This window comes from Chanos chanos, chromosome 4, assembly GCF_902362185.1.
Source record: "Chanos chanos chromosome 4, fChaCha1.1, whole genome shotgun sequence".
In the NCBI taxonomy this organism is placed as follows: Eukaryota; Metazoa; Chordata; class Actinopteri; order Gonorynchiformes; family Chanidae; genus Chanos; species Chanos chanos.
The window spans coordinates 37,763,416-37,790,621 of NC_044498.1; the positions used below are offsets into that span (position 1 = coordinate 37,763,416).

General features: G+C 40.7%; 1 protein-coding gene across 1 annotated transcript; it reads left to right on the forward strand.

Moving 5' to 3' along the window:
- Positions 1-2,967: 2,967 nt before the first annotated feature.
- srfb (serum response factor b) lies at positions 2,968-22,708 on the forward strand. Its single transcript, XM_030772460.1, has 7 exons — positions 2,968-3,576; positions 9,527-9,793; positions 18,058-18,301; positions 20,521-20,637; positions 21,121-21,312; positions 21,690-21,766; positions 22,604-22,708. The coding sequence occupies exons 1-7, from the start codon at positions 2,968-2,970 to the stop codon at positions 22,706-22,708; spliced, it is 1,611 nt and encodes a 536-aa protein (XP_030628320.1).
- Positions 22,709-27,206: the final 4,498 nt, after the last annotated feature.

Genomic DNA, 27,206 nt, shown 5'->3' on the forward strand with positions numbered 1-27,206 from the left:
ATTGCTTTGTCAGTTAAACGCAGCTCCTCTCCCTGTACCATTCATTGTTGTTGATGTTGCAATCTGAACCAGGCCTCCTGGTCACGTGTAAATGATGTAGAAACCATGCACTAATCTCTCTCAGAAATGTTCTCTTTTATATATATTATTATAATTGCAGTGTAGAAGGATATACAAGAACCTGTGTATGTATTATGAAGGTTCTGTCTTTTATATTTGTCTTTTTAATGGAAAGGTACTCTGTGATCTTTTTTATCCAGAAACATATGTACTTGGTCCCGTTTTACAGTCTCAATTTACAGTCGATGAGGTTACAATCTGGGTGTGTACAGCAAGTAGGCTGAAGAAATGGAGGTCACCATCATTAAAATGACCTAAAGTGCCTAGGAAATGAAGGATTATTTGCTGTGTGTTTTGGTTTTTTTTTTAACAATACCTTATCTACACAATTGCCTCTTATTTTTAACAACAGTTTTTGCAAATAATACATGTATTCTTTTCATAATGATTAATTTGTTTGTTTTATATACAAACATTTGGCATTTTTTGTTTGTTTGTTTTTTAATGCTAGGCACTCACATCTAGACCTCTTTTTTATTCTGCTTTAGCAGTTGGTCACAGTAATCTATATGTAAACATGCTGCTCTCATTAAACATTCATATTTTTAATGACTGCGTTGTGTGGATATCATGATTGCTAACTTATTCTAGAGACAAGGTCAGTCTGTTTAAAGCAGTAAACAGAATATACCAATAGATGGAGCTGTGAGAGAAAAAAAAAAAAAGTTAAAAGCACATTTTCCGGTTCAGCAAATACAGTTACGTTTTGTCAAATATTTTGCCTCTGTATTGGTTCATTATAACTAATAGTCTGCTTATCTTCATATTAATATTTAAGTAACTATTCTTATATAATGACTTTAGCCTAATCCATTATCACAGACTGAGGCCTCAAACTCAACCTGTTGACACAGGCACAATTAGTCTTTGAAGGTGCCAGTGTAACAGGTGCCAGTGTAACACAGTGTTTATTTTACAGTGTTTACTCACAGTCAGGTCCATAAAGCCTTTCCAAGCATACCCCATATGGTATACAATGCCATTCGCACCATAAAAGGCTGCCAATCTGCAAGACGCGTTTCTTATCTCTCACTGATTGACTCATCCGCGAGGGTTCTTAATGTGGCAGAGGTGGGTGGGTGGACTGTGTGAAGGGACAATCTTTTACCATGCAAATGTGTCCTTTCATTAAGTATGGAGCTCCGGGAGTATGTGTCTCTCTCTCTCTCAGTCAAGCCTGCTTCCAGAATGCATCCAAGGTACTGGAGACAAGAAGCCCTAGTCATAGCTTTGCTCTCTTCATGTTTAGCTCCTTCTAGGAGAGGATGGGGACAGAACAATGGTAATTCAGGCTGTAGGCTCTTATGACTTTAAAATTATGATAAGTATCATGTGTGAGTGAGTATCAAAAGGATGTGCTACATGAGAAATGTTAGGTCTGAAAGTGAAAGGCAAAAGCGTGTTCATGCAGTCTTGTTGTTGAAATAGACAGGTCATGACCTGAAATGTTTGAGTTGCATTCTACTGAGAGTAGAATGAAAGTCTTTTATGAATCTGTTAGTTGCTTTTAACTATTGTATCATATTTTAAAAATCTTCAATATATCTGTCAAAGCTATAATATATCTGTCAACTGAGATATAAAGAAAACTCCGGAGTAATGTTAGAGGTGTTATTTTCTAGCTGACTCTGGAAATCTTTGAAACACATCGCCACCTTCTTTGCTAACCTCTTCCGTTTATGTTTTCAGTATGACTGAATCATCTTGTCCATTATTTGTTTGATACCCCACTGTTTGCCAAGACACTTTTACTTCTATTTGATATTTGATTAACATAATTCTAAGCCTTCATGACTGTTTATGACACCTAATTGTGACAAGTATGGACAAAAGTCCTATTACAGTTGTTCTGTATAGGTCCCGTTACACACCACACTCTAACTCATCATTAGTTCTGAGAGGTATTGTGACTGACATTACGTCTGAATGTGGTTTTGAATATAACATGACTGAATATAGGTATCTTTCCAAATATCAAAATTTGACCCCATCATGTGCAGTGTCATGTCCTAATACTGCAGTGTTTTCTGGTATTAAATATGCTTCCCGCTTAAAGACTACGCGAAAAAATTAAGTGTCTCATATTTAGGTCTAACTTTTAAACTTGAATGAGGAATCGAACTGTTCTTAGCCATTCATACACACTTATAACTTGAGACCAGGGCAGCACGCACAGTATTTCACTTTCCCTCAATGACGTTTAAGTAAGCGCAACCATTTTGGTATTTATTCAAATCAGCACACCAGTTGGACCAATTGCGTTCCAAGACGTACTCTCCTCGACCAATCGAAGGGCGTCACTGTGACTCACCAAATAAGGAGAGACAGAACCATAAAAGGAAACATTGTATCTCTTTATAAGGAGGAAAGTAGGCCGTATGTTATGAGATTCGTCCACTGAATGGTAGGATGATATAGGTGAAACTTAGTTGCATCTTCGTTTACCGCTTTATCAGGCATTAAGGAAGATTGCAAGTTATTTAGACGGCGGTCGAGCTTTAAAACCGGCGGCAGACGACATTTTATACCTTTACGGCATGAACTACATGACATGGCGGAGTAATCGCAAATGTGCTGTTTGTGTTTTCCTTTTGGAGAAAGTGCTTCGAGTTTGGGAAAGCGAGGAGGTAGCGGTAGATGGAAGCGGGTTAGAGAGGCAGAGGGACAGCATCAGCTTGGAAACTTTGCATTGATACTTACGCGGGGAGTGTAGTTGAGCTCTACACTCACACTATTTCTGTTTACCCTTTGGTGAATGGTGTAGGCGCTTTGCTTATAATTTTACTAACACATGAGCACCGGCGGCTGGCTGGCATTTTAGAAAGTATTTTTTTTCTCATGAGTAGAATGTTATCTAGTCAGGCTGGAACAGGAGTAAGTGGAAACGGATCACAGTCAGGGAGTAACGCAGGTCACGGATCTGTGGTGATTGGCAGCGGGATTCGTCCAGGTCCTGTCCGAACTGGGCAAACGGTATCTGTGGGTACAGGGGGGATGCTGGGGGGTAACGCACCAGGAGTTGGATCTCGAGGTGGAGCTAGACCTGGGAATGGCACCGGACTGACCGCACTACAGTCTGCCGGTCAGGGCGGTATGGGGGGTCTGAACACAGGTGTTGGGATTCCCGGTAGGTTTGATCCGGACAAAGAGGGTGCACCGCAAGTGTGTAGTGGCTCGGACGTTGATTCCGATTCGGGGGATGAGGAGGATCCAATGAGTTCAGTTGCTGACAACAGACGGGGTGTTAAACGAGAGAGAGCAGAGATGGAAACGGCAGTGTTAGGTCAGGAGGCCGGTGTCCAACCTGGAGGTTACGGTGTAGCCACCGGAGGTGTCGTTGGGGCAAAGCCAGGAAAGAAGACACGTGGACGAGTGAAGATTAAGATGGAATTCATCGACAATAAGTTGCGGCGATATACAACTTTCAGTAAACGAAAGACGGGCATTATGAAAAAGGTGAGCGAACTCATTCATTTGACATAGCAACAGTTCAATCTGATGTAATACAGCCAGCTTCACTCCTCATACCATGACGATACTTTCCCCATGAGTGTGTGTGGCTGTGGATGTTTCTGTGTGTTACCATAAACTGTCAGACAACTGTTATTATAAACTGACAACACAGCCAAATAAACAAACACAAACACAAATCTCTCCAGCTCAAATCACAACTGTTGTAAGGGCTTGATACCTTTGAACCGAAGCTGAAATTTCATTACTAATACAAAAGGGATTTGCTTACATTTGCCAATATAAATGTTTGTAGCCTATACGTTTGTCAGCGTCCCGGTCGTAAACCAGCCGTCGGATATTCTTTTAGCTGACCGGGCAGGCCACCCTTACTTTGTTATTGCACAAAACAAACCCAGCAGACCTGAGGGAAGCCTGACTTTTGACACACCAGGTTACACTGAAACTACTATGAATGTCTCATAGTTGAATTTTCATTAGAAAAAAAATCTTGCAGGGGTGTAAACAAACCCAGAGTATTTTGTCGGAGTGGGGGCCAAGAGTTTCTCTGTTCATGAACTCTGTGCATGGCTGTGTAATGGAGACCTTAGTTTTGCATGTCCCCTTCTCCGCTCTGGGATGACTGGGTGTCACAACAGACATGACTGGTCTCGGGTCTTAAAATAGAAGAGTGCAACTGACATTCGCTATTTTTGATGGCCACCCTTTTCCACACACAGACACACAAACACTCAGTGTGTAGAGTTATACACGAACTGACACGTGCATTAATGAAGATTAACCAAAACATTTTTGGCTCTTCATTTCTAAACTGATGTCATCACATTCTGTTCCGACTCTGATGTGACAGCTGTATCCCAGAGTGCCATCACTGTCCGGTTGAAGACTTAGATGTTCAACTTTGCCCATTTTAGACGGTAAAGACTGTTACGCCCTGTGGAATACAATGACTTCTACCACAGACATAGATCCAAACAGTGCAGTGTGTCCAGTTTCATTGTTGAATCTGTGTTCAATATTTGAAATTGATGTTTTTAATGCTCTAAATCGGAAACAAGATGCAGTTCCTCAGATGACCCCTCATTAAAAGTTGCGTGATTGTGTTGTTGGCTGTTGATCTGGCCTCGAGACATGCAGAAAGGACCGACTCAAGTTTACAAAGTTTTGAACATGTCAGAGTAAGGAGGGTCCTCCCCCTAGATGGCTGTTGTGTATCCAGACTTCTGTTCCATCAGTACCCAAATGTGCTTTATTCAGCTAATCAAGGCCCCTGTGGAGCGTGAGAAGACTGAATTCAGGTGTGTTAGATTAGAACTGGAGCAAAGTCCAGTAAGAGTACAACCCTCCAGGAGGAAAATTGATTTGTAATGCCTGTATTTTTTTTTCCCAAGGTCAGTAGATTAGGTCACCTTTTAGCCTGTTAATACTCAGTATGTTATCTAAGCTTACGTTCATAATGGAATTACGTGTTGCTTTTTTCACTTTTAAATAATATACTGTAAAAAGGATTTCCTGTTACAGTAAATGCTCTTATGGGATGATGTTCTTCAGAATGGAGCGTAGGAGAGGCGTGTTTAGGCGGTGGTTGCACACTTTCGGTTAAGTTGGCGTAGGACCCAGGTGGGCCCACCCAGAGTGACATGGCCCACTGGGCAGGCTGGGCATGGGCACGAAGAGGCCTTTCCTCTTCATTACTCATCAATCATATGTTCATCTAGCCTGACTGAACATCACGTCTGTGAGGAAGAGTAGTGGCACATTCTCCAGGCTCGCAGAGGCTGGCATGTCGTTCCCGTCTCATTCTGTGGCATTAGGAAAATTGCCCTTAATTATCTGATTTTTTTTTTTTTTTTTTTTTTTTTAACAATCAAGCAAATACTCTGTCAGTGTGTAGATCAGCCAGAATTACCGCAGCCCTAAAACCCGACGTGGTGTAGCAGAGGGGCAGACTTTTGTAATGAAACATACAATCTCACTGATTATTCCAAACAGAGAAATTGTCAGTGAAACATGGTTGTATATTATTTGCTTAAATTAAGTGTTCTTGAAATCCTGCCTGTGTCTATTAATTTCAGAGTGGATGAGTCACATGCATTGATCAACACATTACCTAATGTTTATGGATTTTATGGCACCCTGTAATTGGTCTAGATACTGACTGCAAGGCTGCCTAACTTATGTAACTTTTTCTAGTTTTCAGATTTTAGTGTTAGTTTTAAAATGTAAATTTATTTAAATTGTTTTACCTTTTAAAATTGTTTTTAGTGTTCTGAAATAAAATTACTAGGGCAAAATGGATATCGTGTTTTGTTTTATGTACTGTCTTAAAAAAAAATTCCTGCAGCAAAGTTGTAATAAATGTGAACTGCTGGTTTACTGTGATATGTAATTTATGAAGACAAAGGTAATGGCTATGACAAAAGAGTTGATGAAAAAAATAATATATGTTGTTTTAATATGCAGACGGTGAGTTTTACAATAAATAACTTGATCTCAACCAAAGCTGCTTTAATATTATTAAGAAACAGCCTTAACTGTAGATGATTTTGACATGTAGGTTAGTAACCATTTGATAATACATAAATTTATATTGATTTAATGCTAATATATTTTCCCTGTGCTGAGAGTGGTGTTATGATGTTTGAAGTGGTACTGCAAAAACTTTGCCAATCTGTTGCCCGGTGTCCCATACGTGGCCCACAGGCTCACCAAGCCCAGAGATTAGATCAGTGCCAATGATTCCCCAACACACTGGAACTTTTTACTGGTTTCTACATGACCAGTAAGTTCCATTGTTGCCGGCTGTGTTTTATGAAGCAAAGATGTCGTGTTAGCCCAGGACAAATGATCAAATTAAGACTCGACTAGTGCGGCGATGGTGCAATGTCACAACTTCTCCTGAAGCCTTCATGCGTAATGGGCTGAGACCGTGACATAAAACATGTCGATTCTTTTTGTGAACATTTATGTCACGTTAACAGTTCATGATAAATCATGTGTCGTTATCCACGACGATGAGTCGCATTGCTCCTCAAATTGACTGACTTATAGTTTTTGATTATGAATCTCGTAGTTGTTTTGATCTGTTGATAAAATGGTTTAAGGTGCAAGCGTTGCGGTCAGAAATACAGAAAATACAGGAAATTCAAACGGGGGCCTGCGAGCAATGACATATGTACTGACGAAGCACCTTGCATACTTTTGCATGTATTCTCTCTACTTGTGTGTACAGCAATACACGGGGTAAACATCACATATTAATACTTCAGTGCATTCTTTTTCAGACTTAACGTTCCAGAGGAAGTTAGGGCACATAACTGCAGCTATAATCAAAAGATGAAGTTTCTCAAGAGTTCTGGAAATTCTTTCATTTGTTATCGAAACTGAAAGATGTTCCTGTACTGACTGCTACATCTTTTAAGCTAGTTAAACCAGAACTAACATAGCCCCAGCCACATAAGAGCCACAGTATCTCAGCGTCACAAGTTTTCTCTTTGGTAAAAAGAAAAACACTTTTCCATAACAGTGACTAATATCTTTTAATAGTCTCCTGCTCTGTCGTCTCTGAAGTTATCAGGGAAAAAAATTCGCTTAAAACCCACAAAAGAAAGTCAGTTGGCTGTGGTTATACTATCAACTGTTGAACAGCTCAGCCTAAACAGAGATGAGTTCCTCACTGTACAATGGTAACTTCATTAATGTTGTGTGTATGGAACACTCCATTCTCACTCTGGAATAATAATGAAGATGTGTGTCTAAGCAACCATGTTTCCATGCTCCTTTGAGACCCTGCTGTAGTGGCTGGATGCTAAGGCTTTGATCCTAGAGCCCCCTCAGCACTGAGTGGGTGGGATTGTGACCCTGTTGATGGGTTAGTGTGTGAGAGGAGTTCCAGCCTTGAGATTAATAACTGGCTAACTATGTTACGCAGAACTTAGATTCAAATGAGTGTTTACTTTCTTGTCTATTTCCCTCTCGCACTGTCACACTAGTAAAGAGTCTAGAGTTTATATTCACGTCTAGTGCTTATGCCGAGTTCAAAAAAAAAAGGGCATGCATTCCTGTCATTGAATAAATGTTGTTCCCAATGCATCATTTGAATCAGCAGCGGCGTTGTTGGCTTAGATTGTGTTTTTCTTTCTCTTTCTCTTTTTTTTTTTTTTGTAATTTCTGTAATGTATGAGAATGTAAAATTTAGAGATCAATTTCAGATTATAGACCCAGTAAGGAAGGAAGTATTTTCATCAACATTCATCGTAATTTTATTCTAAGCCCTAGAAATCAGGCAGATTGCTGTAGTAGAGCCAGTTTAATAAATGTTTTAATTCTTCAAATAAGGCTGTATCCTGTGTGTTTGTCATTGCATAAAAATGTAATTTTTATTTTTTATGGTAAAGACTTTAAGAACATCACCATGATTGGAACTGATGTTCAGAACTCTGATTATCCTCTGTTTTGTATTTAAATATCAGACTATACATTTCATTCACAGAATGTGTAAATTTGGTCCTGATAGTCCATTGGGCTGGTGCATAGGAAACAATTGGGATTAACATCTGCTGACTTGCACTTCCCTTATACAGTTAAACCTTATTACTTAGTGTAAAAACATACATTAAAAAGACTGAGGTCGTTTACAAATCTCTTACTAAATGGCTCACAGTCTAGCTGTTGTTTTTGAGGGCGTCATCTTCCTTCCTCCATGGCTGTGGCCTTGTTTGTCAGCAGACTGAACTATAGACTCAAGAGTGATTCTGATCATGCCTCAACTCTGTTGCTTGCAAAAACTCATGTCGAAGCATCCTCAGCTTTAGAAATGGCTCCATAAATCTAAATCCCTCTCTGCTAGTGTGCACTTTGGGTTCAGTGAGAGTGCAGGGTGTGTGTGTGTGTGCATGTGTATGTGCGAGTGTGTGTGTGTGCGTGCGCGCGTGTGCACGTAATAAGATGTCTACAAGTACAAGAAGCATTCACAGTTTCTTCAATTATTCAGTTGATGCTCAATGAAAAGTGTCTTTGAATATTTTCTTAACTGCCTGTGACACACAGACAGGCACACACACAGACTCTGTGGCTGGCCTGTACTGTTGTAGTTATGACATTGGAGCATTATGAGAGCACTTAAATTCTTCTGTTTCATTGGCATATTTATCTGAGTAGCGTCAGTCCATATGCACCTCATTTTAACCAGCACTCTCTTCCCAATACCCTTCAGCTATTTCTCGCACAATCTACAGGACCCCCCCCCCCCCCCCCCCCCCCCCCCCCCCCCCAACCAACCAACCAGTCGCACAGTATCATACTTTCTAATTTTAGAAGCTTATCTCATGTTATTTCAGTTACGTTTGAGCCATACGTCGTAGTTCAGCACTGTAGTAGATTAAAGTTTGGGCTCTTTTCTCAAATGAGCTAGACTTAGCTGGCGGAGAGTGTGTTGTCAGTGCTGTCTATCAGTAAACACCATTTCTTCACTGAAAAAACAACATTGACTCAGTGGACTGTATGTGCTCATCTGGACACATTGTCTTTGAACTGGCCAGTTCTGTATTTTTAGGACTATTACTGCTGTTAATAATAACATGATTATTATTATTTTTGTTATTATTATTATTATTATTATTATTATTATTATTATTATTATTATTGATGCACGGCAGTTCCCTTGTGGCAAATATACCTTTTAATCTGGACAGTTCATCAGTTCATATGCCCACAAAAAACAAAAGAAAGTTAATAAGTTAATATAAGTCGTTTATTATTATGACCATTATTGTAATAGTTGTTGTCTTTATCATTTCACTTTGCTTTTGCTGTTGTTGTTAATAATATAACTCCTTACCATCTTTAAGGTGGCTGTATGTGATAATATTGTTTTATACTTTATGCCTAGTTTTTTGATTACTCATGTTTCTCTCTCTCTCACTCTCAATGGCAGGCATATGAACTGTCTACATTAACAGGCACTCAGGTGCTGTTGCTCGTGGCCAGTGAGACAGGCCACGTCTACACGTTTGCCACACGGAAACTGCAGCCCATGATCACCAGTGAGACGGGAAAAGCTCTGATCCAAACCTGTCTGAACTCACCAGATTCGCCTCCCCGTTCTGATCCATCCACCGACCAGCGCATGAGTGCCACTGGCTTTGAGGAGACCGACCTGACCTATCAGGTGTCTGAGTCGGAGAGCCTGGGGGAGACCAAGGTGAGTGCCTTTGGAGTTTCTTTCCAAACATCTTACTGCATGCTAGTTATATAGAGGAGGGTGTTCTTTTTAAACTCAGTGACAGCACGAGTTCCTAGTACGTTATCTGTGACAGAGTGCTTTGTGGCTTATGGGATGCTTCTCAGTCCAAGCACTAAGTTCTTTAATGGTGATACCAGATGTTGATTTGAATGAGCTGTCGTCTCTTCTCTGTCTAAGTCGCACAGCGTAGTCTCTGTAAGTATTATAGTGGTATTAAAAACTCTCACTCTGGTCCAAAGTATAATAAAAATGAGAAATTCTGTCATCACTTAGTTCAAAATGGCAAGCTGATGTAGCCCTCACCTGTCATTCAGCTGGCTCTAGGTAGCTCTCATTCGTTCACTCAGATATTTCAGGAAGCTAATAAGCGTCTCTGTCTGTCTCCTTGTTATGCAGTGACAGCAGTTTGCTATATTCTGTGCTTTGTCAAGTTTGCTATATTCTGTGCTTTGTTAGGTGTAGCATTTTCAGGGAGTTGCTTAGTTGAAAATGCATTCAGTGGTTGCTCTGTTCTTTTGGTAGACTGAGAAAGATCTTAAACTGTGATGAACACAAAGAGTATGATCAATTTTGTGGGAAATCCAGCAGGCAGGAAAAAAAAATATTATCAGTCTGAACGTAATGTTTAGTGAGTTTTGTCAAACCTGAAGCAAACAAGCTGCAGTGTTGAACTTTGAACTTTGAACTGGCTGGCCGTTTGAAGATCTAGTCAGAATCTGTACTAAATCATTTTTAATTGGGCTTAAAGGACTCATAGACTTTCACGAGGAGTGCCTTCCCCACCGCAGTTACATTAATGATTAGAGCCATTTCTTACTTTGAATTTACTGGGTTGTATCTGCTCACTGTGTCTTTCAGATTTATCTATGAGTCATCATTTATATTTATATAAATTAAAGGCTTTATTTATTATAGTTTTAATTACTTTTAATTGTATCATTCCAGTATCAAGTGGAACATTTCCAAGGCTGTTTTTGCTTGTGTTTAGACATGTAAAGCTTTAATGATAGTAGTGTATCATGATAAATAGTTTCCTTTTGTTTTTGTAGAGAAAGAATAAATGAGTGTTTTTGCACTGATGAAATCGTGATGTAAAACAAGGCTTTATGAGTCAGCCTTAAGGCAGATTAATAGTCGTGGACATTTCTCCAGCTCTGCCAGTACGATTTTAATGCAGACCACCAGGTTTTCACGCACCGCTTCTGCACTCTCAACATGCTCCTTTGAAGAACACGTGCGTGTTTATCCGTTTAATTTAACCATCACCCTTTGACCTTGCCGCGACCATCACGGTTGTCCGGTTTTCTTAGATGACACCGGGTTTCACATGTGAGATATTATTTGTTCAAACACACTTGAGTTTGCTTCACTCATTGATAAAAATTGGATTCAGCCTCCATGTCCATATATGGTATGGTTTCCCTGCTGGTTCCCTTGGCTGGGGCCCTTCACATTCCTTATAAGCTGCAGCTGTCTTTGGAGTCCTCTGATTTTTTTTTTTTTTTTTTTTTAATTTAGTGATGTGGTGGCGTGCATGTACGTTTCGAAGAGAGTCCTGATACTGGAAAGATAGAATTTAGAAATACAAAGGAAAGGGATGTTAACTCTGATGTGGAAGGTATGCTGTCTGTTGGTGTCGTTTCACGGGTTGCGTGATTTGACAACTCCTGTGCTCCGTTAGTTGGAGTAGACTTGTCCATGTCACTGGAGTCTGGAAGCATGGAAGTAGAAAATGTGGGTTTGTTTTAAGCTGTGATTTTTATTTTATTTTTATTTTTTTTTTGCAGTTATTGTATATTCAATGCTTATTTCATCTTCTACACTTGAGGACGCTGTGGGTAAAGCCAAAGAATCAGAGCAATATTGTTTCTTACCCGAGTTTCCTCAAGCAGTAACAGTGAGAGTGCAGAGACCCCAGAAGTAATTAAACTAACACTCAACACCGCAGTTTCCTGATCTGCCAGCACTCTCTTAGGGCTCACTGAGTTACGCAGCCTCAGCCAATGATAACACACATCAGTCCAGGTAGACGGTCTTTAATACCTTGTTTCTTCCTCTCTTTTCTTCCACTCAACCTCTTAATCCCCTATTTTTAACAGTTTTTACAGATTTTACAGTTCAATGGATAAGGTTTTTTTAATGACATGAATTAGCCATAACCGATACTTATGCCGATGGCTGACAGACAGCCAGCGTGCAGTGGTTTTTTGGCTGTCGGTCGGTGGCATGGATAGAACAGTAATTATAGTCACTCATTAGCAGAAATCACATGTCCTTCCCACTACATTATTCCAATGCCTCTAAAATGGCTGCAGCCCAGACAGACATTAGTCTTATCATGTTCATACTTAAGTCCCTCACAGACTATCGTCAAGAATTGCTTGCAAGAATTTGTCAGAAATGCCTTTTTTCCCCCCTCTATGGCTCTTGGTCTATGTACTTTTGTCACTAATGTAACTTCGACCACTCCTTACATTGCGGTTAAACTTCAGTATAGCAGTGTTTGAATAGCCCGTGACAACTGCTCTCTGAACTGGAGCTGATTCACCTGATCCCATTCAGCTCTCAGAGAGAAGAATAGCGGTTCTTTTCAACACTTAACAGTGGAACAGTGCTGCTCCTCAGAATGGATGGGAATAGAGTGTCTTTGCCAGTAACAAATTGATGCAATAACATTTGTGTTCTCTGAACAGAAACTTCTTTCTTTCTTTCATTTTTTCTGTTTAGCGTTTCTCTCTTGGTTTCTGATGATGTCTTGTTTGTGAGTCTTTGATTTATGGTGTCTAATTAGTCTCCCTACAGTGTAAAACATCTCTCAGTTCTGCTCCCTCAAGTCATATATCATCAGAGTTGTGTGGAAAAGCTGTGAGAAAGCATGTGTTTCTTAACCCCCCTCCCTTTTGTTGTTTTCCCACCAATGAGGTTCCCAGTAGCCTATCAGTGGCAAGGTGGGGGGGGGGGGTGTACACACACACACACACACACACACACCAGGTGACAAGTGAGTGTCACTGAGATAGTGGAAAGTTAATTTACTGAGATATGTAGCCTTATCACAAGGTGGCCCCTAAATAGGGCGTCTGATGAAAGACAGAGAGAGAGAGAGAGACAGAGAGACAGGGACAGACAGAAAGAGAGTCAGAGAGACACAGAGAGAGAGAGAGAGACAGAGACAGACAGAGAGAGAGAAACATTCAGTGGAGGGTTATGTTGAGCAATGTGTCACCGTGTTGAAGAGGGAGGGGCTGGTGCACCCTAATGTTGCTGTGAGCAACTGGACAGGTCATCAGCGATTGGCTGCACCTCTTCGACTTGGGCTGCCTTGCCTTTTTTAGCAGTCCCAAAAGGAGCAGTGAATTCCATATTGTTGGCAGGGTGACAGACTGGGAGACGGCTGCCAGCAAATGGGAGATTACGGCAAGCAGGGGGAAACCAGCAGTTCGTACAACAGACCCCCCTAAAGTGGGCTGGCCTCCCCACCATTTGTCACCTTTGCCTTGCTTTCTTAACCTCTCATGGTACAGAATCTCGTCTTCACAACAATACCATGAATGTGACTGAGGTTATACAGTAGAGTGTATACGTTTCTCCTCTACATCCATACCATAAGTTATTTTCGTGGAGTTTGCCACTAACCTCAGTAACACGCTGCTTTCTCAGCGGTTTAAGGTTTTAATGCTCTTTTGTTGATGTGCACCCGGCCTCAATTACCATAATGCTTCTCAGATGGTGGGTTGTTTCAAATGTACGCCCTCTCCATCTCTATTAGGGAGCTGCTTTTTAAACTAACGCAGTACATCCATAATTTCAGTTACCCAGGCCTGTTACAAAGAGCAGCTTGTTTTGTTTTGTTTTGTTATGTTTTGTTTTATCTGCCTGAATTGGGACTGCATTGGTCATTTATATTGCTTCATTATCAGAATCTGTCTCTCCATATGTGTTTCTCAAAGCGGTAGTTTCCTAAGACACCTCATGTGTGGAGGAGGAATTATTGTAGAAAAGAGAAGAGGAACAGAGATACCATCCACTGATCCATTAGAGAGAGAGAGAGAGAGAGAGAGAAAGAAAGAAAGAAAGAAAAGGAAAGAAGAGGCAGGAAGGAAGTTTTCAGGATAAGAGGGGAACGAAAGTTTGAAGCATGTGAGGTGTTTCTTGATATGCCTTGAATCCTTTACATTCTCTCAGCGTTACGAAGAGGAAGGTGCATGAAGGAGGGTGCAGAGCGGGAACCTAGAGAGTGGCAGTGCAAAACAAACTGTGGCTGAGTGAAGGGCAGTCTTTTCTATCTCCTCTTTTGCTTTTCACTTGTTTGCTTATGGAACATGGTGAGTCACACACCGCTGAACATGGCACTCAGCAGGGACGTTTAAAGAAATTTGTTCTGTGCATGCGTGCTATAAACATGTCTTACATTCTTTGTCAGTGGGTCTATACTGTTCCACATGTCAAGGTTCCACCTAGTCTTCTGTGTGGTCTAGGCAATTTCTAACATTGAGAATGGCCTGTACCACCACAATATAAAATGGATTCTTCCACAGTATTATCAAGGCACTCCTAATCCATTTTATCATGTTACAACAAGGAATCCATAGTGTTTACTAAAATGTATTACGTATGAGTTTATTTGACCATGTGTGAATATTAATAATACATTGTAAAGAGTAACGATATTAATACATTTAATACATAAAAATTGTACTGAATCAAACGGAGTTAAGATAGTGGCATTGAGCGTGTGAGCGGTTACCTGGCCTGGTGTGTGGAGTTGACGGGGTTAAAATCATTCCCTTGGGTGCTCGGGTTTCTTGCCAGCTGTCTGTACCCTCAGCTGTTCACACACTTGCCCTCTCCATCCCAGCACCGCTAGGCTGTGTGTCTGCGCAGCCTCCTGGCATGTCAGATACACACACTCACACACGCACACCCACACACGCACTGCAGTCTCCTATCACACACCCCACCCCCATCCCCACCCAAGGAACAACTGTCTTCCCATACCCCACTGTGTTCCTCCAGGGTCATTCAGGCACCTAACAATAATCACGAGTACCGTTGTCATTTTCACAGCAGCACCTGTATGTGTTCTCACCTTTCACATTTGTAAAAGTGCTACTGACCAATTCCTGTCATTTTCCTTGTCTCATAATTGTTTTCTTACTGATAATTGAAGACCTCTGACTGAACATGTGGAAATACCCGTATGACAGTGTACCTGAAGCAGTGGGCGTACAGAGAGCTAAATCTATGTATCTATCTATCGACCATCTCATGACGTCTAAATGTGTTGACCTAGATTTCAGGAGCAGTTATCTCAATGGGTTCTACGTCTGAGGGAGCCAAAATCAAGAGAAGCTTTAAGCCACGTTTTATTAATATACCTATCCAGTGGGTGCTTCTGTTTACCTAGTGAATGAGCAGGACCTTGGACTTCAGTGATCTCTTGCCTTTCACCACGGCACCCCTTGGCTGACCTGCCCTCGTGAGGGCATGATGTTCAATTTGAAAAACAAAGGAACCAGTTCTACTGTAACACGTGTGAACACGTCCGTTGACTTGTAGTACAAAGAGGTGTTTTGGTAACATACTCCTGGTGCACGACCAACTGTTGTTGCATGGCAGGTTCACTGCTGTATTAGTTTCCGGGGGGGGGGGGGGGGGGGGGGGGGGGGGGGGGGGGGGGATCACAACAATAGGAAATTTTTAGGCACAAACCGGCAAGTACAATAAAAAAAAAGGAGTGTGCGAGTTGGAATCTAGACAAAGTGGGGGCGCATGTCGAAAAAGGTTGAAAACCCCTGGTCTACTGAGTAATCTCTGTCATTTGGAATAAGGTCTGTAAATATGACTTTGGTTCTGTGGTGAAGGTCTTATAGCTCATGTGAATGAATGGATGAATGAATGACTGACAGGGAGGAGTGCGTGACTGCTCCTCTATAAAGCACTGTCTGCTACGGGCTTCAGCACACAGATTCTACCGCTCACCCAATCTGTTACGTATAAACAATTCTGGCCGTGTTGTTCAGCTGTAATATCTACGTACACAGTTTATGTCTGTCGCTTGCAGCCTATGCTAGTGGAGACATAAGGGATCACCAAGCTGTTCTGAATGAATTAAGATCTGCGCAAAGAGAGAAATCTCAATAAACACAATATCTATCTATCTATCTATCTGTCTGTCTGTCTGTCTGTCTGTCCGTCCATCCATCCATCTGGTTCGCTGGTCGTCCGTCTCTGTCTGTCTACCTCTCCTCATGTCTGTCTGTTAGCGTATCTGTATGTGTAGTGCTGCTTTATTGTAGACTGTAGGGGAAGAATGTATGCATTATTTATTCTTTAACATGTGTCAGGAATGGATGTATTATCAAGGTTCAGTAGAGGTGACATATTTCTCTATAAAGAAGGTATGCCATCCTGCTTTTCCCAAGAGAATCACAGGCAGTGTTGAGGTTGATGACGCAACGTATAGTGAAAAATGAACAATAAACACATTGGGGCCATGTCTCAGCGTTCTGTAAAGCAATATTGATTTGGCGTGTGTGTGCCCTCAGCAAAAAGCAATACACTTACATGGGAGATGCAATACTTCCTCTTTAAGTCACATTCAGACGACAGAGATCTAGAACAAAGCCAGTACTATTTCTTTCTCAATGTGCCCCATCAGCTTAGCAATGCATAGCTACACCAGCTGTTGTCATTAAGCCATGATTTTATTACTGTGCGTGTCAACAGTATAATTAGATCGTGCAAGGCAAGAACTGTGGAAATTATAGCAGATCTATTCACGAGAATGTATATCCCTTTTTTAAAGCACCACCTGGATGAATAAGTAAGTCTCCACTTGGGTGAATAAGTTGAACTGCCCCTCCCCCATACACCTAGTAATTCTCTGTTTTAGCCTTTGTCGCTGCATCCAGGTATACTGTACTCTGTTGTGATGTTAAGAGCTTCGCTTATGGTGGATTGTAAGGGTTCTAACTGCTAGCCTTAAGACGTTCCTTTAGGAGTGAGGGCAATCTGAAGAGCACTCTTAAGTGGAATCCAAAGTAAAAGACAGATAGGTACATTAGCAGCAGTGTGTGCTTTTCACGTAGAAAATATGGAATTGCTGCACATCCTGTGCCCACGCCATCATATTTCGCTCCCACACAAAAATAAAACGTTTCTGGGGGTTTATTTGTTTTGTTTTGTTTTGTTTGTTTTATTTGAGTGAGCACAAACATGTTGTCATTTCTAATGGCCATTATAGGTAATTGGAGGCAATTTTAGAATGAAGAGAATTTGATGTACCTGATTTGTAGAGCAAGCCCCGACATGTTTTGTTAGTAAGAATCATGATGATTGAGAACACGGTACCATAGCTCTCTTACAATGTTGTGTATGTAACTTTTTATATTTCTCTCTTAATTTTTGAATAGAGTGGTCATCTGAGAGTGCTGTTGTCATAGTAACCTGTCACAATACAAGGCCAGTGCACTTACCTTAAAATCACTGAGTCACTGAATGTTTCATAGGAATTGATGCAACATTAACGATTAAATGATCGTGTAAACCTGACCGTAAGAGCACTGTTTTCAGTATGTTTTACGGCAGAAGTGATTGTGCAGAGCATACTACTGTTCCAGTATCTCCTCGTTTTCATTTTTTTTTTTTTTTGGCCCTGCAAACTATTAAAAGAACTGAGGAAGCTAACAGTGAAGCTAAATTTTTTTGAAACACTTTTCTACAGATTCACAATTAAAGAAATGTCTTTGAAGGTCATGCTGCTGATACTATATCACTGATTTGATTCAACAGACATGTCTGACAGAAGTAAGCAAGACATCTGTTTGTGGTACTGTGCAGAGAGAAATTGAACTGTATGACTAAGCATGCTTTACATACAGCATACTTAGTGATAGACATAGACCAAGCTTGAAGGCTATCCCTCACATGTGATATATTGATCAAATGAAAGCACAGTCTGAAATGAACTGTCATTGTTTTTTAGCTCTACTTTTTTCTGTTGTTTGACAGTCAAACAGTGCTATCTCAAGTCAAGAAACAGTCTAATATACTGTTTCTTGACTACTGTTTTAGTTAATGTAAGTCTAATAAAACCACTCAGTCTAATAAACACAGTTACTGTAACTCTAATAAAGTCACTCAGTCTAATATACACAGTTACTGTAAACTCTAGTAAAATCACTCAGTCTTTTGTGCTGCATTTGTTTTTAACTCTTCAGGACACTCTGAAGCCGGCATTTACCGTGGCCAGCCTGCCCGGTACGACCAGTGCCCAAGCCACTGCCCCCACCAGCTCTACCACCATGCAGGTAAGCAGTGGGCCCTCCTTCCCCATCACCAACTACCTGGCCCCCGCCTCAGCCAGCGGGAACGGCAGCACCATCACCAGTGCCAACGGGACCGTACTCAAGACTACGTCCGGAGGAGTCATGCAACTACCTAGCGGCTTTACCTTCATGTCAGGTATGGACGAGTGACCACCATTTTGACTATATACAGTAGTTTATCCTTGGGAAAGAAAAACGATTTCACTTAAAAGAAGACAATAGTAGATTTTGTTCTTTGTGTAGTGTGTATCTGGATGATACATAGCAAAAAACAGGTGTTATGATCATTTCATTGATGTCCAGGGCTGTTACACTGGAAAGGCGATTATAAGTACCACTTTCTTCTCTTACGCAGTCTCTACTTTTTAAACAGTATGGTCAATCCCGTTATTCCTTAAGACTTCCTTCAGACGCTCTGAATGATACATGATAGACATAATTAGGCTGAAAATGCCACATCTCTCATAATTAAGTATTTTTGACGGTATGTGCTGAATAGGTTGCATCTTGGGGTGAGCGTCTTCTAAATGCAGTCGTGATCAGCTTGGGTTTATATTTTGTGTTATTTTTGCTATCTGAAGTATCCAACCATCTTTGACTAGTTAAATGAAACAAAGCAGTGCATCCAGAGGAGAGAGGCACATCTACAGAGCCTTTGATTGCTATTGTAGTATAAGAATAATTAGAATGGCTTCACAATGGGCACTGGGAAAAAAAAGAGCTGTGCCTCGCATTGCCTATAATTAGTAATGAATATTCAATGAAGACTCAGCAGCTTGTGCTGAAATGATCATTTAGCAGTGTTTCATGGACGCGCTGCGTGGATGGAGAGAGCTAAGCCTAGACATCAGCCGTGATAAAGTAAGCTGCGTGTAAAAAAGAAAAGAATCAGTTCCTTAGCCTCAGTGGGAAAATTAACAATATATTTTGAAATTTATGCAAATGCAGATATGTTGTCCTGTGAGCTTTGGTTGTTTTCCTCTATGGCGATTCAAAATGAGTAGCGACAAGCAGTAGACAGCACGCAGGAAAAAACCCAAGTTACATTTATTCGCAGTCGTGGAAGCCGTCATTTAGAGTGACTGGAGTTATCATTTTCTGTGTCAGAGCCTACGTACCTTTGCAAGCAACATTGAAGTGCCTCGCTTAGTGGCGTGTTAGCAGAAAACTGTGATGCTTGGGTTTTGAAGCCACAACCTCCCTGCTTGCAAGGCTTCTCTCCTCACTGCTGTACCATTAGCACCCCTGATTTGTGCTTTACTTTATGCTTAAGACTTGTGTTCTAAATACACTAAAAATACACCAGCGGGTGGCATTAAAAACATAATTGATGGATTTGATTATAGATGTGGTTAGTGGCAGGAGGTTGCAATGTTACTCTTTTCCTGTGTAAAGCCGCCTAATAGGCTGTTTCCTGTCTCTCTCTCTCTCTCTCTCTCTCTCTGTCTTTCTGCTGCACCTGTTTCACACACTAGCACACTCACACAAATACTACACTGCCAGGTGGGCCAACAGACACCGTTCCCTCACACACTCTCAGGAACTGGAAATTGCCCTGTAATAGCACAGCTGTGGTCTAGCAGTACTTTGTGACTGTGTGTCAAATGTATTGCAGTCTGTCTGGTCATCACCTCACTGTTTCTTCTTTTTCTTTGCTCTAACCCTAACCACCCCCCCCCCCCCCCCCCAACACACTCACAACTCCAGCTGGCACTCCTTTCCCTACGGGGACCCCTACAATTCCTCTGGGCCAACTACAGCAGCACTCTCTGGCCATCCAGGGCCAGCAGAGCCAGGCCATCGCTGCCACGGCAACCGCATCACACACACAACCTGGGCAACAGGCAGTGTTCCGCCTTCCAGCTGCTGTCTCACTCACAGGTCAGTGTGTGTGTCTGTGTGTGTCTGTGTGTGTGTGTGTGTGTTTGTGTGTGTGTTTTTGTGTGTGTGTGTCTGTGTGTGTGTCTGTGTGTGTCTGTGTGTGTGTGTGTGTGTTTGTGTGTGTGTTTTTGTGTGTGTGTGTTTGTGTGTGTGTTTGTGGTTATGTGTCTCTTTTGTCTCCCAGGCCACTGTATCAGTAAACTATTGTCTGTGGCACCGTTCAGTTGACAGACAGGGTCTGTGCCTATGCCAGCTGTCAGTAGGTTACTGGTATTCTCTCAGGTCAGTGATTGTCACAGGTCCTCATGACCCTTAAATAAGTCATTCCCTACAGTAGAACTCTGAAGAGGGAATACTAGACAAAGATTGGTTTGATGCAGTTTACTGGTTCCTACCAGTGTATGCCAGTATTGAGGACATGAGAGAAAGAGATATGTAATGTCATGTATCTGTGTTTCCCTCTCTTTTTCACAGGAGCAGGTATGCCCCAGCAGCTCCAGGCTATCCAGGTCCACCCCACCACCCAGCCCAGCTCCATCAACACCAACGACAGCAGTCCTGAAATCTCCCAGCCCAGCGCTGTCTCTACAGGTATCACACGCGCGCACGCACGCACGCACACACACACACACACACACACACACACACACACACACACATTCAGTCTGACATTTCTACTGTGTCAGTAATGCTATGTTAAAGCAGCTGACAAAACCTTTGATATATGGTTTCTGTTCTGCTGATCAAACAGACAGCATGTAGTGTCCTGGGTGTATCATCTTGATACTAATAGAAAAGAGTTGGATCATCATTATTGGAACACTGGATCATTGTTTTGGGCATTTACAGGAAAGATTTTCGGCAAATCAACATTCGGTGTATCCTTATTTACTAACATTTCAGCTTTGATAAGCACGAGCCTTTGCAAATGGCTATTTTATGCCTGTGTCCAAGCTCTGTAATGTAAGAGTGACACCTAGAGGCCTAAAGCTGAAAGTGCAGTAATATAAACTTGAATGACTCACTGATTAAAAAAAAAAAAAAAAAAAACTTCTATTCTCTGCCCAGCCACAGTGAGTCTCCCGGCAACCATTGTCACGTCTTCGGTGCCTACGTCTATGGCGGGTCACATGATGTACCCCAGCGCCCACACGGTGATGTACGCTTCTGCTCCTACGCTGGCTGACGGAGGCTTGGCTGTGCTTAATGCATTTTCACAAGGACCCCCAGCCATGCAGGTGTCCCACGGACAGGGTACAGACACAGGTCAGCACGGCCACACACTGCCCTGGACACACACTTTTTCTTAGCCCATCCATACATCCGCTGGAATCGTTTATTTCTCTTTTCTCTGACGCGGATCAAATGTCACGAGACACAACGTTATAAAAAGTTACTAATACCTTACAATAAACATGTGCTAGGAGTTCTCTGAGATTGATTTTCAAGATTCGAACCTGAGAGTCATAACGTCTCAGCTCTCATGTCTTTCGGAGAATTTGTCATGAAGTGAATATTCAGCATAAATACATGCGTTTGAATGTTACAGTGTGTCTGGACGTAGAACTGTATTTTGAGCGGAGAGACTGAAAAGAAGATGGACAAAAATGTTTGTGCTGATTTTGCTTGGTTTTCCCCGACAGGTTCTGTTCCCCAGGTGTTTCTGACGGCACCTCCGGGCACGGTGCAGATCCCGGTCTCTGCGGTGCAGCTACACCCAGTACGGCAAGATCTCCACTTTACAAGTGAAACTCTCAATATTCTCTCTGCAACCCGCATGCCACTGATCGCACTAATGCACTGAGGGGCGGCTCCAGGGTTTCCCCTGCCCGCCCCTTACGTTTGGTCACGGGTTGGAGGCAATGGTTAAGCGTTTTCACACCACCGCATGCAGAGCTAGCACCCTTGCTTTAGTAGGCTCTCTTCCAGGTTTGGAAGAAGGTCTCCCAGTGTCCGTGTAATGAAAAACGATGTGATAGTTTTGGACAAATTGTGCTGTGTAAAGATACCTCGCCAGATGCAGACAAGCAGAGTGTGTTTGTTGTAGTTATTATGATAGTTTATAGTGTGTTTAACATGCTGTGATACACTGAGAGTAAAATATTTAACATTTGTTTGTTATTTATTTATAATATATGATATATTTTATATTAGACTCTTTTGATGGTTTTCAGTGCAGTGACAGAATTCATAACTGAGAGGCACTATCAAGCATGTTGCTCTGACACTGTGTTTTTGTATTGAAGTCTGAAAGCACCACACCATACAGAAAATCATTTAAGTGTTTCAGAGGTGCAGTGCCTGTATATAAGTAAACAGGAAAGGAAAAATGTCTCTGGTTATAGGTGTAAATATGAAGATCTGACGTGATTGTATACAGTTAAATGTCTCTGGTTATGGGTGCAAATATTAAGATTTGATGTGAGTGTATTCAGTTAAATGTTTGTTTGAAAATGCCACAAAGAATGATTGACTGCATGCTCAGTGTAAATGTCTTTATCACACATTTTGATTGGACAGTAGAGCTCACATGTTAAGGAGTTATTTTATGTTGCAGATGGTGATTGGTCAGCAGTCCAGCAGCAACAGCAGCAGCAGCAGTAACCTGACAGAACTTCAAGTTGTCAACCTGGATGCCACACAGAATGCCAAGAGTGATTGACAGGTGGACTTGAACAGAGACGCTGGAGAGAAGTGCACAGGCTCACCAGAGACTTACATAACTATTTATTGATGCCTTGTCACATTTTAAAGCATATTTTGTTTTTACACCATTGTATGTATGTGACTGTACAGTTTGTACTGATGTGTGTTCACACAGGGGTAAGTTTATAGGAGTAAAATTTTTAGAAAAACCATGACCTGGATATTAGAAAATTGGACTGGATTTTAACAGACTCCAATTCTGATACCCACGTGTATTTCACTCCTCTGTGTGTATGTATGTATGTATGTGTGTGTGTGTGTGAACATGTTGCATAGGAACGAGATCTGGTCTACACTTTATCATCTTGGATGCCTTTGTCAAAATGTAAAGGGGACTCCGGTATGTGTAGAACAGAAATACAATGTTTGCCAGATGTACACATTGCAAATGTTGCCGCTTGTCACTTTGGCCAAAGAGTCATTTTTTGTCAGTATTTGTTGGTGATAAATGGACACTTGGAAATGTAAATAATTTCCTCTTTTTTATCTAAAAAAGTGTATTTTTAGCCTGTTTGTGCAATGGCATGTTGTTTTTTTTACAAGATGTTATTTTGTATAGATTGTGTGACTCATTTGCGTATGAATCAATTATTCACACACTATGTAAATTAATGTAATATATGATTACCAGTATATATTATATTGATTTATATATTTTCAGAGGGATTTTGAGAAAGGGTTTTTCTTTAGGTTCTTTAAGGTTCTTTATCACTGAGATATACACATGTGCCAAATGACTGCTGGGAGGGGATGGAAAGAGTAAGAAAGTAATAGAAAGAAAAATGCCCCTGTCTCTATCTCTCTGTCTCCTCTGTGTTAACACTAATCATTATTCAGACTGAGCTAAAGTACTGTCTAATTTGTGCCTGCTTCTTTAGAAGGGCTGTGTGTTCACACAGCCATGTCTGTAATGGAACAATATTGTCAGTGAAGAGCTTATTAAACAAGGCAGAGACACTAGTGCACTTCAGTGAATGCTCAGAATGCTAGAACCGAACAACCTGAGCGATGAAAGTGGTAATACAATTCAAGTATTTGCAGCAGCGATTTCCCCCGTTCAATCTGCTGTTAAATCCAAATTTTACACGATGAAAAGAAATGATTGTTTCATGAAATGATTCAGCACAGTCGCTAAACCGCGTCAGCTTCCGGGTTGGAGCCTTTGTATGAATCGAATCAATGCTGAATGCAAATAGAGAAACGTATAATCTTTCAGCTTCGTCTTTCTAACCACTGCCTCAAAGAACTCTGATGAAAAAGGGCTTCATGGACTTTTTATGTGTTTCACTCCCACAAAACTCCTGCACCGTCATATCATCGACCACGTTTAAAAAGAGAAGATATGACCCACATACGTTGCCCTGTGATGGCAGTCTCCTCCCACACCTCCATAATTATAGATATGGATAGATAGATATCAGGAATGGATGTGGAGTTTGCTTTCTCTGTGTCTCTGCTCCTGACTCTATGGGAGTCTATTTCTGTGTCAGAGAAGCTGTTCTGTTCTTTTAATTAAATTTGAGTTTTTGTCTTTTTCAAAATACGCTGAGTGTAAATGTGACCCTTCTTCATGTAATGTAGTCCCTGTAATGTGTTTTTGCATGCCATGACTATTGACAGTCTATTATTTTTTTCCCCCCAGCTGTTTGTAAGCTACACTATTTACAGTCCCCAGGTTCTGATCTGAGAACAAAGATGTATTTTTCATTTCAAACAATTTTCAAACTTTTTTTTTGTTTCAAACTTATCATCTGCTTTTTTATACTTTATTAGTGTGTGAATGTGATCATGTGAATAACATACTCTGATCTGCACTTGTGTGCCAGTTGCTGAGAAAAAAAAAAAATTTAAAACGTTGCAAGAATTGAACATTTTGTAACTCTGACATATCAGTTATGAGGTCCATTTTCAGATAGCTTAGAGAAACATGTTAATTTGCTGCACACATAAGAACAGTTCTGTGAAGACCTCCCTATCACATCTACTGTTCCATGTATGCAGTGTTAAAGAAAGAATAAAACTGCATTGCCAGTCTCTCAATCAGTTATTAAAGTCCAAGTAGTTCCTTTGTTAATTCTGAGACATACAGTAGATCTGTGAACGACCATAAACGTAAAACATAGGATTTGGAACAGTATTCGCAGCGAAAATAAATAAATAAGACATGGAACATAGGACTTAGAACAGTGCTCGCAGTGTGTAAAAAAATAAAATAACAGTACTCATAGTGTGTAAAAAAAAAATCATGGGTGTCTCAGAATCCAGATGTCTGCCATAAAAAAAATCTTTTTTTTTTGTTTGCCTCTATTAAGTTTGATTGTGATTTGAGATAAATGTTGGCAGTAAAGGTTCTAACATATTTCCAGTTTTTTCAAACAGTAACCCAGGCAGCAACTTTTCAACACTATCACTGGATTTTTTTTTTTTTTTTTTTTTTTGATTGTCGTGATCATTCTATCGTTTCTTACAGGATGTCTTCTCTCCAACACAATCAAAAAGTTATATTCACCTTCTCCCTATTGGATGATGGGGGATTTTTCCTCTGTGCACAAATGACTCATCAAAGTGCCAGGTTTTATATTAATAGTAAGGTTTGAAAGTTTGTTTACAGACTGTTTCATTCAGTTTGTCTCGCACATAAAACGTGAATGTGAATCATCCACTAAATTGACTTTTTTGAGATATTTTTGATTCTTTCTTTTTTTTTAACAATTTAAAGAGATAGAAAGAAAATCAGCTTTGTTAGTAAGACTGTTAATGCTTATTTTGTGAACTAATTTGTTTCATTTCTGTTTGGGGAATCTTTATGTAACAGCAAATGTACATAATTTTTGTAATAAAAAAAAAGATCTTCTCATTAACGCCTCTGGCGCTGTTTCTCCATTGTTTTATATGAACTTTACTGTCAAAGCCAATTTGAACCTGGATCTGACGGATTTTATGGGTATCCCAAGGTTTGCAGTCATTTTTGATTAGTCATTCTCTGAATTTGTTCTAAGCAGTGTGTGAACTGCGTTAATCTGCTTTTCATGTGTTCACTGGAGAGCGCCACATCATTACCATGTACAGTTGTATCACATTACTGACACGGTGAAGCCAGAATGGAGTGTTCATAAACCATAACTATGTAAAAACCTTTTTAAAATAATGGTCTCAGCTAATTGGAGAAAGATTGATCACTGGTCTTCGTTGGAACAACATTTTCACGGTTATGAACATAGTGATTTTTCTTTTTCAACACAAGTAGGAGTAAAAATACTTCAGACAGTAAATTGGGTAAATCTAAATAAACATGATGTTCATAACAAAGGTAATGCATTCCTACCTCATGAGTAGGACGACATAAAAATACACTGCACTGTGAAAAATGTTCCACACTTTATGCTACATGAGACGGGACAATCAAGTACATTAGTAAAACATCCCAAAATTAGAGCTAACCTCTTTTACCTTGATTTGTGTAATTATTGTGCCAAGGTGAAGGTTGTATTGATTTTTTTTTTTTTGGACTGGACTGGACTGATTTACACTAAAATTAGAGCTGTTTTATATGTCAAACGCCTATGAATCTACAAACCTGTCATACAAATTATGGTCACATCAATCAAATCAAATTTAAAGAACTTTGTAGGTAACATTCACATGCTTTTGCATAGCATTGTGTCACGTTGGTTTACCTTTGATGATCCACCAAGTAGTAACACTTAAATTATGGGGTTTATCTTCTCACACTGTCTGGACTATCACAGGAAGACCTGAGGAAATCTTCACGAGTCTTGCAATACCATCATTACAAAAAATAATTGTGATTTAGATCACAAATCATCATAAGATTATAAGGGAGTCATTTCTAGGGGCAAATAATTCATTTGCAAATATCCCCCTAAAACAACTGTAGCTTAGACAGTTATTATTAATATCTACTATATTTGAAACACGTCGGAAATGGGAAGATTTTTCAGACCATGAAAATCCATGAAGCACAGTAGAGGGGTAATGATAGGGTAAGACTTTGAAGATAATTAGCCTCAGAGAAGGATTCAAATATCTGCCATTTGCTAAAGCATTTGAGTTGAGTGCATCATAGCATGTCCTTATTACACCTCTTTTACAGATCAATTAGTCATAGAAGAGCTGACACAAAAACACATCCCTGTATGAGCACTGATCCCAGACTACCCAGGGGCTCTTTGGCACTGCCTCTATTGTTCATTAGCTAGTCCTGTGTATCTGTGTAGTACACAGGTCCTCCTCCTGACTGTTTCAGCTCATTTACAAATAAATGCACCCCCTGCCCCAATCCTGTGCTACCCTGGCAACCACACCAAGCCAACAGTTACCAGGCAACTGACGCCTCTGGCCCTGTGGTATTGAATGAGAGATACTGTGGTGTGGATTTGACATCAATCCTGCATGTAGCGACAGATAACTGCTGAAATAAAGGAAACGCTTGA

What these genes read in the sequence shown, in the direction of transcription:
- srfb (XM_030772460.1), top strand. Translation starts at nt 2,968, where the DNA reads ATGTTATCTAGTCAGGCTGGAACAGGAGTAAGTGGAAACGGATCACAG. An exon ending in AGACGGGCATTATGAAAAAG is followed by an intron (nt 3,577 to 9,526) that starts GTGAGCGAACTC and finishes TCTCAATGGCAG; the next exon opens with GCATATGAACTGTCTACATT. An exon ending in AGAGCCTGGGGGAGACCAAG is followed by an intron (nt 9,794 to 18,057) that starts GTGAGTGCCTTT and finishes TTAACTCTTCAG; the next exon opens with GACACTCTGAAGCCGGCATT.